General features: G+C 35.9%; 1 protein-coding gene across 1 annotated transcript in view; it reads left to right on the forward strand.

Moving 5' to 3' along the window:
• Nucleotides 1-12,416, forward strand: part of LOC134527963 (probable RNA-binding protein 46) — an 85,304-nt gene that overhangs the window by 43,000 nt on the left and 29,888 nt on the right. Inside the window, exon 3 of the mRNA XM_063361073.1 lies at nt 11,359-12,002. Coding sequence (XP_063217143.1) covers nt 11,359-12,002 — 644 coding nt within the window. The remainder of the gene's footprint in view (nt 1-11,358; nt 12,003-12,416) is intronic.

A 12,416-nucleotide genomic window follows, 5' to 3' on the forward strand; every position in this document is an offset into this window, starting at 1 on the left:
CAAGTTTTCGCCACTTCTTGTGAGGTTGTCTGTTGATCTGTCGCCTGCTCTAGAAGGGTTCAAGCAGATGCCTTACGATTTCTTTTGCCCATCAGTACAATCCGACCTAAATAACCGAGCATGTTCAACCTGTGGGGTTTATTTTACATCCCACAAGAGTGTGCAAATGCACAATCGTTACATGCATGGCAAGACTGCCCAAGACCTTCGTGAAAGTTGAGTACGGCCACAGCGACTTGCTGCAAGAAGGGCAAATGAGCTTCTCTGCATTGTGCGTCGCTGTGAAACATCGTCTGAGGATGCCGATTGGCTCGACGAAGACGAAGTTGATGCAAGCGGGTTAACAATTCCGGAACCCTCTTCGTCTGCTCTCCGGATGCCAGTATGAAAGAATCTGAGTGGCTGGCAAACCCATGGACAGAGGAGCAGTAAAACTCAAATTGAATTGTTTTTTTACAATCTACTTATTTTAATTATGACTAATTTTATTTTAAATGTTTTTCGTTCAATCGTATTCTTAAATACGATTATATTTTGACAAATATATTTTATTGCAGTTAGTTTTATGTTTGTAATTGCATTGCCAAAGGTAAAAATAATTATTAGAAATAAAATTTGTTATTTGATTTTAATAGCTTTATTCGTAAAACGCTAAAATAGAATGCATGAGAATAACAATGGCGGATAAAGCAAAAAATGTGTAATGACAGAGCCAAGTCAGGAAAACGACGTAATTAAATTTATGATTGCTAAATGTATGATTGAGTAGTAAAAATTTATTAGGACAAAAAAAAAGCTCTTGCTTTTAAAAACAAGACATTTCAAATGTTAATAAGTAATTTTAACGCGATTGAAACAATAACAAAGGTATTTTAGTGACTTATTCCGGTACGTTACGCCACATAATTGTGACTTTTAGGTAAAAATGGTCACTTGGGGTTACGTAACGTTTTACTGGGGGGGAGGGGGGTACAGAAAAACGTTACGACGCGTTACATGGGGGGAGGGGGGTGTCAAAAATATCAAAAAATTGCGTTACGTAATACTTGAACGCTCCCGAATAAGTTATACAATAAAAGTAATCAAAACGGCTTGGTGTTCTATCAATTATTTCTTCAATACATTAATAAGAAATCCTTTCAGAACAAAAATCATTAAACTCAAGATAACTCAAATTCCAGAAATAAAAACACATTGCCGTCCCTTTCAACTGTTACTTTCGCAATTAAAAACATTAACTTTTACATATCAGTTGAGAGTTAATTTTCGTAAGCAAAATAGTTACTTGGAACACAACCCCAACATTCTTAACATCAGCGAATTTGTATGAATCTGAAATACTTGAAACCTTATCTTTCTATAATCGTCGTCTAAACAAGGAGTGGCCAAATTAAATTATTCGGCAAAGATTAAGGTGTTTGTGTATTAGAAAACAATGCATTCAACAGGGACTACGAAGGTAGTTTCCAATTAGGCCTGTTCCACAATGACACGGAAACGGAACAGACGGAAACGGAGACGAAAACGGAGTATTGTTCCGTTCCGTCCGTATTTTTCTCGTTCTACAATACACGGACCCGTAAGAAATCTTGACCAATAAGAAAGAGCGAGCGTGACGTAACTGAAAACTACGAGTATCAAGTGAACTACCTGTTAAATCGAAATGTATGGTTGTTAACTTGGTAATGTAGTAAGTCGAATTGTTATTTTTTTTTTTGCGTTGCGGCGGTGGTAAAGTAGTCATTCTCCGTCTTGTCATATATAGCAGATATATCTTTAACCATGAAAATTGAAAGTTAATCAAAATTCGTCATGATGAAACCCACGTGCACAATTCAAACTCCAAAACAAATCTTGTTTTGTTGTTCACGCATAAATAAAAGTAGTCGAGAAATACGGTCGCCAACATTAGTCAAAACTAATATCTTAATTAACATGAACGCGCAACTGTAGCTTGACAACTGCAGTGAATAAATAAAGTGCTCCTATTGGTCTAACGGAGTAACGTAAACGGAAGACTTCAGCACTGCTGAGCAGGTCCGTAAGGTTCCGTCTCCGTTTGCGTGTTATTGTAGAAGCTCTGTTCCGTGAAATCCGTCTTCGTTTTCGTGTTCCGTCTCCGTTTCCGTGTCATTGTGGAACGGGCCTAAGAGAATATTTAAAGCCTAATTATGGTACACAAATCACAATAGAACATTTCATACAAAGTAATACTGAAATACCATATTCATTACTTTTAGAAGTTATACTGTCCGTGAACATTAAGACGTATAAATTTAGGAAAATACAAAAAACCAATCCAGCGAAATACGACTGCCTCAAACAATGATATTTGACAAATCCTAAAGGGATACACACGAATAATTACGCCTAAAGTAGACGAGCATTACAAATATCAAGGCCATGAACATTCTTCAACGTAAGTAACACCCGCATAACTGGAGTATGATCCCTGTACGGACCATCAAAAAGGCCGGTGTGTCAACCAACGCAATTACCTACATGGCTTACGCCACAGATACAGGATAATAAATACGTTAAAATTATAGCAAAATTACATGAACGAAAAAAAAAACTATTACACGCGATAAAGTTTACATACTAATAACATCATTATCATCATTATCATCATTATCGACTTCTCGGGGGAGAACAGTTCTGAGTAACCAATTAATAGAAATTAGCGAATGCATGAAAAGGCAAACGACAGAGAATTAAATCCAAACATAATTTTTCCTAGGTGGCAGCCGAAAGAGAATTTATACTAGATAGCAATAAATTAAAGTTCGCGGATTACATTATGGGAAGGGCCACCGCCTCACTCACAAGAAATGACACCGTACATAGCTTTCCCCCCCCCCCCCCCCCCCCCCCCGAGGTCGCTCTCACACGTCGTTGATAAAGAAATCTCTGCTTGAAGACTATATGCTCATGACTACTAGAAAGAAGGGGGAATAAAACCCTGACGGCTGCTTATATGGAATCGGCGCGGCACAGCGCGCATGCGCCAACCCCGAGAGGGGTGGCGAGGAGAAACAATATACAACACTTAGAGGGGAAGGAGGGAGGGAAAGATGCGCCGACGCCCGCGGTGAAGCGCGAAGTTTGAAGGCAGCGGACCTGACCGCTGCAAACTGTTCTCACTTTGTTTATTTTATTGACGTGACAACGTCTAATAAATCGATGAACGCCGGCTGCACGCACGAAAAAGTGTCCCGTTACGCACATTGTTCCGTTACGCTGTGTCCCGTTACGCTCATTGTACGCATGCGCCGCATCTATCTCTCTTCCACTCGATTGGCCTATGCGTCCGAGGAGAAGAAAGACAGCGGCAGCACACAACTTACATCTACACGTGAACTGTTTCGTCGACTGGTTATAAAGTGAAGTGAAAATTTAATGTGGGTTTCATTGCTTATTAAACAACAATTTCGGCAATAAATGTTTATTTTTTCTTGCATTTTAAAAATCTGATTACTAGTATAATTTCAAGTATTTATTCTTTTATTATTAAAAAAAATAGCATCTGTCGGCGAGTGTAGTAATAATAGGTTATGTTAGATATTTGATTATAATTTATTTGTATGAAAACTTGTTCATAATTATATTTAAACGAAACGTAATGTGGTTTTCATTGCTTATTACAACAACAATTTCATCTATAAAGGTTAATTTTTCTTGCATTTCAAAAATCTTATTACTAGTATAATTGCAAGTATTTATTATTTATTAAAAAAAAGTAGCATCTGTCGGCGAGTGCAGTAATAATAGGTTATGTTACAATTGACTAAAAAAATATGGTGATTCATATAATTGATGATAGATATTTGATTACAGTTATTTATATAAAAACTTGTTCATAATTATATTTAAACTTTATAGCTAAACGCCAGTTTTTAAAATTAATGACAAGTCATCTACACGTGAACTGTTTCGTCGACTGTTTATAAAGTGAAGTGAAAAGTTAATGTGGTTTTCATTGCTCATTACAACAACAATTTTGCAATAAAAGTTAATTATTCTTGCATTTTAAAAATCTGATTACTTGTATAATTTCAAGTATTTATTCTTTTATTATTAAAATAAAAATGATTCAATTTTATTCATAAAAGTGTGCAATCATTTCATCAATGTTTTGTTATGACGTCACGTTAAACTATCGTCCGTAAACCGACTTTACAGACAAACAATTTTTTTATGTTCGATTTAAAATATTGGGATGCACAAGAAATTTTTTTTAAACGTTTTGTGTGTTTTTAAAATTTATTTATTTTTGAAATTATATTAATTAAGTACATAAAAGTAGTGCAAAATACAAGTAATAAGCTGTGGTTCACTCTATCTCCATTTACAGCTCTTCACAAGTCTCTCTTCTTTGGCCCTTTGGGCTTCTTGTTGGGCTGTTATTATGTATAAGGGATCCTTAATATCCATCTTGGCAAACCTTTTTGAAAACTGAGAGTTTACTATTTCCTGCAGGAGACATTCCTTGTAGAATATGAAACAAACATAATTATAAATTCGCTTAGGTATGTTGTATGTGTGTAAACATAATTTTTAATTATATTTTTAAGTTAATTATATGTTAAGCTGTTGATAAGAAGACATTTGAGTCGTAAATGTGTGTGCAGCTGTCTCTTCAAGGTCGGGCAACTCTCGAGCGATAGTTGCTCGCAGCTGCTCTCCCCATCAGTCGCCCAGAAATCGCCCGCCACCGCCGTCAACCACTGTTCCGTTCAGATAAGTGAGAGCTTTCACACGGGCAACTGTGTCTAGTCAACTTTCGTAATTTTGCACTGCAAAAACATGTGTGCTGCGTCTGATACCGATATATTCATTGAGTTGGTTCATGAGCGGTTAGCCCTGTGGATTGTGGCAAACGTTCATTACGCTAATAAACTTGTGAAAAGAAATATGTGGTACGAAAATTGTACATAGTAATATTGTGGACGGGTTTGAGGATTTATCGTCAGAATCTTAAGTAACCAAAAGTAAGTACTTAATATCATATATTTATTCATTATACATAATTATAAATTATACATAATCATGAATAAATTTTATCAAACAATCATTTGAGGAACGAAAAATTTCGTAAATAATGAAAATTTCCGACGACATATCCATGAATATCTCAATTCTATTGAACTGCCATTCTATATTTCCCTCACCAACAAAATAGTCTGCAAATATTTTGCGAATTTGTTTTGGCTGCTGTCCAACATTAATTATTGTCGTGTATGTATCTACATCAAGCATATCACATGTAAGAATGTCTTCGTAGACATCTTCATCCCTGGCGCGGACGAAATTGTGCAGTATTACGCAAGCTTTATTATGTGAATGGCCAATTGAGTATTTACATTTAACGGTCTATGGAAAATTCTCAATTTGTTGGACAAAATTCCAAATGTGCACTCTACATACCTGGATAACAGGAAAACCCTTTTCTTCAGTCTACCCCCCCCCCCCCCCTTCTCATAAATATGTATTATATGTTTTAAACAGTCCAAAAGCTTCATCGCCTACTAAAACAAAAGGAGCTTTCATCCTTGAAGCACTGCGAAGATAAGAGGGTTCAGGGGGTTGATGAATTTGATTTCAATGAACTATTTAGGGTAGAATGTAAAAAGCTCAGTCTGTATTTGTTGCACATGATCCTATGTCAACATTAGAAAAGCTGAATGAAACACTAAAGAAGAATCTCTCAGACAACGTGCTCTAGAAAAGTCAGATGAAGAAGACACATTGTTTCTTCTCTCTTTGTACTCTGATTTCGAGACTATTTCTAGACAAAGAAAATTGTTCTCTAAATCAGAAATAATCCAGATTTTAGCAAAGCAAAACACACATAACTCTCTTTCGATAAACAAAACACCATCTTACCCAGCCCAATGCCATCATAACTACTGTAATGCTTCACAAGTTCCAGTCACTTCCCATACACAGCATCATTCAATCAATTTGAAACAGACAGTAACTGCATAGACTAAAAATTACCAGAATCGAACTGGACATATATACAGTCCTACAAGTAGCCAATTATCTATAGATTCTGAAGACTCGGGGATTTTACTTCTTTTTATTCAATAATTCCTTAATAATGTCTTGTTTGATTTCACAATGTTTTGTAATTATAATTTTTCTTGTGAGTTAAAAAAAACCTCAATCAACTTTCTTCTTACCAAACCTGTTTTACATTTTTATTTTCTTGGATTTTGTATTTGTTTATAAATAAGTAACTATTTAAATTTTTACAAATGTATAACTGTCGTAAATAAACTGTTTCTAAAAGAAAACTGCTTTCTTATTTTTCATCTTTGTACTACAGGGTGATAAATTATGTCAGTGAAACGATGTACCTAGTACAAAATGAATTAACTGTTAAGTTAATTGGTATTTATAAAGCTATGGTAATCAAATTATTCTTGATACATTTAGCTCATGATAACATTATTCCATAAGAACTTTCGTTCATTAAATTTTGCACATTTGTCTAGTCATTTTCCAGTGCCATAACATTCATTCAATAAATTCCTTGTATTGATTGCAACTCGTTCCTCAACAAGTATACATCGACGCATATTGGCATCTTCTACTTCATCACTCTTCAAAATATGTCACAGTTCTTTGAACGATGCTAATGACATTCTAAAGAAGTTAAAAAAAATTTTATCGTCAGTTAAAAGTTGAGGAATAAAGATAGATAAAACTCCTTCCGTCAGTCTGGCAGCATTGTAGGATGCGTCCATAATGTTCGTTTTCTTGATTTATTTTTCTTTCAAAGGACGCATTTCCCCCACCCTCAATGCAATCAAAATTGCCTCAACTTTCATAGTGCAAGAGTGGTGTGCTCACTTCAGCGAACAGACGGACACTGGATAATATGGAGCGGGATCTCAGAAATCGGGCAACTATCGCTGAAAAGTTTCCGGCGCGGCAATTGCAGTTGCCAGGTCTCGGCAACTCGTGAGCGACCGATCGCCGGCAACTCAGTTGCCCGTGTGAAAGGGCTCTAACTGCACAGCAGGGCTCTCTGCTTCGGAGACTCGAAATACATGCTTGTCGTTGGTTTTTACTTGGACGTATTGCATACTTAGTATAGACAAAGAAGACCTTGTGGTTCGGAGACTCTTGGCCTACATGCCTAACATGTCATGTCTTGTTTGAAAGGCATACTAAGTATCGTCGAAGACCTAATGATTACTTTAGTAGGTATATTATTATAGTAGTCTTAAATTGTAGCATATAGCTGTTTTAAATTGGTAGGCGTAATGATGGTAACACATTTATTCAGTCGAGTCAGTCATAGTGGGGATGATAAATATTCTTGTCGGAAGGTAATGGAAGGTAAATGAATTTTAATATTGATTTGAGCAGGAATTACAATTTTTTCGTTTATTAAATACTAAACCGAGTATATAAATCTATCAAGTCAGTCAATATATTAATAAACAAATTTTGTTATTTGATTTTTGGAATTGTTTCTAATTTTTTGGTTGATTTTTACATATTTTCAATATGAGGTCGAAGGTGGTAGACAAGATGGCAGAGGTTATGACAACCTAACATGTCATGTCTTGTTTGAAAGGCATACTAAGTATCGTCGAAAACCTAATGATTACTTTAGTAGGTATATTATTATAGTAGTCTTAAATTGTAGCATATAGCTGTCTTAAATTGGTAGGCGTAATGATGGTAACACATTTATTCAGTCGAGTCAGTCATAGTGGGGATGATAAATATGCTTGTCGAAAGGTAATGTAAGGTAAATGAATTTTAATATTGATTTGAGCAGGAATTACATTTTTTCATTTATTAAATACTAAACCGAGTATATAAATCTATCAAGTCAGTCAATATATTAATAAACAAATTTTGTTATTTGATTTTTGGAATTGTTTCTAATTTTTTGGTTGATTTTTACATATTTTCAATATGAGGTCGAAGGTGGTAGACAAGATGGCGGAGGTTACGATAACATCCTAAAACATGATAATATATTGGCAATAAACCGTGGAGAGGTGATGTTTGAACCAAAGATCAGTAAATTCACTAACAACTTCTAACCCGAGTACGAACAAGTTTTAGTGGACCATGTAAAAAATTTATCCAAAAGATGTCTGCCACTGATGGAAAGAGAGTTTTTGAAGTTAGCTTTCGACTTGGCTAAAACTATGAACATCCCTCATCGTTTTAATAAAAAGAAAGGTGCTGCTGGAAAGCATCTTTACTACGATTTCTTTCAGGGGCATCCTGACATTTCACTGAGTACCAGAGTCGACAAGCATGGTTCGAGCCGTAGTATTTGACAAACCACAAGTCGATCTGTTTTATGACAATCTTGAAAGACTGATGAAAAAGTGCAACTGTCCACCCTCCAACAATTATAACTGAAAATGGAGTCAGCTGCGTGCACAAACATCAAAAAAGGTTCTAGCTCCGATGGCTGTCTTGTCAAGAAGGAAAGCTCACTGCTGCTGAGAGGAGCAAAATATAACAGTTTTGTATGAGTGCTATCGGCCACTTCATATGCCTTTTTTTTTTTTGGTATTTTCTAGTTAAAGGATGAATAATCGGCTCATGATTAATGCTCCAGCCAAAAGCGTAGGCGTCGCCCAGTGATGAACAGTGATTTTTTTCTACAATGGTTAGCAAATATTCGTGAAACACCCACACCCGACAAAATAGCGCTGTGCTGCTTCTCCTGGATAGCCATCATAGTCACAAGTCACTGGCGGTCATCAATTTTTGCCGATAGAACAACATTCACTTGATAAGCTCACAACCACACACCACCCACTAGCTCCAACCATTGGACAGAGCATTCATGGAGCCATTTAAAGATGCCTATAACCAACGATGCGACATGTGGATGAGAGTAGATGCTGGTTCTCGGATAACCGACTACGTTTTATTTTTTTGGTCTAGTCCATAAAGTGTTCACAAAAATAGCTCGGTTGGATATTGCGGTGTCTGTGTTCAAATGCACAGGAATTTAATAATTTGATAGACATGTGTTTTCTTACCCGGATTGTTTGGCTGCAGACATGACCAATATTCCACTAGAAGAGCCAGGAACTTATTCAAACGCACTGTGTTGCAGCAGGAAAGGTTCCATGTCTTATGCTGGTTTAGCCTTTGCTGTTAGCTCATCTACGATTTGAGATGCAGAACTATCTAACGATATGGTCTCAGAAGAATCAACGGACTCTGCTAACTCTGCCAACGATCCAATAATCAGCAGTCACAAGCGATCTACGAGTTTTGATTAGATGTTGTTCAGATTGTCCATAAATTGTCGCCATTGCTGGATGCTGCCAAAAAGCGATCAGCGGCTCGGAAGAGAAAACGTGAAAAAAGTGAAAATCTAATATGATCACCATACAAATTGATGTTGAAGAAAACGAGCATTAAAAGAATGATAACTAAGTTCAAAACAGCAATAGAAGGGAAGGGGAAACAAAGCAAAGGTGTGAAAGCCAAAGTAAATGTGGAGATAGAGCTAAGAAAAAGGAAGAGGCATTATCTCAAATAGAAGAACTACTTGCGTAGTGTGCTCAGAGGACCACGACGAAGACTGGACACAGTGCTCCACCTGCCTTGGGTGGGCTCATGAGTCATGTGCAGATATTCTTTTATGCCTACATATGCGAACGATGCAGGATGTTTTGAAAATTTGCAGCGCTTGGTGTTCGAAGTTCAGTCCGTCCGGTACTCGGTGCGACTTGCAGTAATTGCATTTTTTATCAAAGTTTAATTTAATTTCCTAAATATGTTTATATGCAGAAGTTGCATATTTGTCTATTTATTTTTATTTTAAACTTTGTTGACACAACTAATTAAAAAAATAAATTTACATTTCTCAGAGTAGTTTTTATTTTATTTTCTGAACCCTTAGGTGTCCGCCACTAGGGGACTTCCCCCTAAAGTTCATAGCATACGAAATACATTTTAATTTTTTTAATTTTATTTTTAGGTATAAATGTAATCAATGTGTTAAATTACACCCTAGGTACCATTTTCCACCTAAGGCGTCATATTTCAGGGCTATAGTTCTAGGTTGAGGTCATAGGAATCTAATATGGTGGCCATGGTGTCCAAATTTAACATGGCGGCCGGTCATTCATCTGAACTTCGCACCTAAGCCTGAAGCCTGCACCAGACTCCCCATCCATACACTACTTCTATATTATACATTTTTTTTTTTATTTACACTAGTAATTAGTTTTACAGATCACTTGTATGGTTTGATATAAGCTTATCATTAGGAGGTGATAAATTTGGCATTGAAAATAAATGTTAAATATTTTGAAATTTTACCCCTGAGGTAGTAAAGAAGGGAGAAGTTTGGTCGTATTAGGGCAAAATTGTAACCGAATAATTTACAGTGGAATGTGTGGATTCAATATTCATTTATTCAACATAAAAAATATATAAAGTTTTTTTTTATTATACGTCTGGCGAAGATAGTGGAGTGGTGAAAAACTTTAGTTTCGTTTAACATGTCAATGTATACACTGATAAAAAAATTATAACATTAAATCGAATCGCATAATACATATTAAAATAGAGGTGTAATTGTTATACTATTTTTGAGAATTCTATTGTTAATGAGGTGAAATAAAAGAGCTCGATTTTTTAAAGCTCTGCGTGTCACAAAATCCAACTAAACAGGGAATATGAAATTTTAGCATGATTCACATTAAAAACAAAGTGTTTGTTTGACCATGCGGCGTGAAAGTAGGTTAGAGTGAATTAAGGAAAAAACGAAATAATAAGCATGTAATCTTCATTAAAATTATAGTGTGTTGTATAATACTACTTTCAAAATACCAATGCTGGAAATTTTATTTTAATTTTTTTAAGTTTACTTAAGGGTGTTTATAATTTGTGACGTACTATTATTTACATGTTACAATTTTAGTAATATCCTGAAATCTGTGCTAGCGAAGCCACTTTAACATTCATTCCATAGAATTTGTTATCTTGCTATTAGAACTCGTGTTAATTTTCAATCTATAATGTAATTCCAGTAGCTATCGCAGTTTTCCTGTTTATTTAGTATTTTTCAAACCCTAAACTTGCAGGATACAAAAATGTTCATATTTTGACTTAATTTTTATGCATCTTCAATGTTAATGAAATGCCCCCTTCTTTTCAGCTGTACACTACTTAACTTACTGAGAGGCTCATCTTCAACACCTGAACTGTGCTAGCACACAAGATTCTCGAGTTTGTTCTCTATTGAGTATGGTCTTGAAACTGTTGCTATTATGTTAAGTTATTTTTCTAACCCCGTTACATGTGATATTTTTGACAGTAATTCTTCCAATTACGTAAATACCTTTTTTTCAGGAGTCCAAGAAAGCCATGGCCTTGCTGCGTTGTTAGAACAAGCTGGATATAGATTCGAGCAGAAGAATGGGCAGAGAGTTTTTGGGCCCCCGTACTTCTGGGACGGACCCCCGCCCGAGAAAGGCTGCGAAGTGTTCGTGGCAAACCTCCCTCGCAATGCGTTTGAGGACGAGCTGTTCCCGCTGTTCAGCAGGGCAGGGACTATATACCAGATGAGACTAATGATCGACTTCTCTGGCACAAACAGAGGATTTGGCTTCGTTCAGTTCACCAGTCCGGAAGAAGCTCGCTCTGCCATCACCACTGTTAACCAACTTGAAATACGACCCGGAGTTTGCGTCCGAGTTTTCAAATCCATCGACAATCGACGCCTGTACGTCGGCAACATAGCGAAAGAAATGTCGGCAGCTGAGTTGACCAGCTTCTTCACAAGAGAGGTTGCAGGGGTTGTTGACGTGATAGTGTACCACGCAATCAACAACAAGTCTTTAAACAGAGGATTCGTGTTCTTGGAGTTTGCAAGTCACGCAGAAGCAGTATGTGCCCGCAGACAGTTGAAACTTACATTCGTGCAGTCTGGCCATCCCTTAGTTGTAGACTGGGCAGTTCCTGAACCTGAAGTTCCAGACCATATCATGAAGAAGGTAAGGAAAACTTAAATGTAATGTAAAATATTTTTGTCTCTTTAAGTAAAATATTGTTTAATTTATATGATTTAAACTAAAGTGATAAATCTACATTTATCTTACTAAAAATATTTATATTTACCTTACCTAATATGCATGTTTTAAGCAGGGTTGGCTGATTTAAATCACATTGGTTTAAAACACGCTTTAAACCATGGTCTAAATGGTGTTTTTTTTTACAAAAGAATCAAAATAATTTTTTTAATGGAATATCTTTATTTTTTAATCAAATATTAATTCTACTCTAATAATAAAGGTTTGGTCAATAATGTTTCTTGTTATTAACATATACAAAATGTTATACTAATCAAGAGCTTGCCATTTAAATTATATGAATGAATTATAAATCGTACCCAGCAAAATACTCCTTTA

The sequence above is a fragment of the Bacillus rossius genome, chromosome 1, assembly GCF_032445375.1.
Source record: "Bacillus rossius redtenbacheri isolate Brsri chromosome 1, Brsri_v3, whole genome shotgun sequence".
In the NCBI taxonomy this organism is placed as follows: Eukaryota; Metazoa; Arthropoda; class Insecta; order Phasmatodea; family Bacillidae; genus Bacillus; species Bacillus rossius.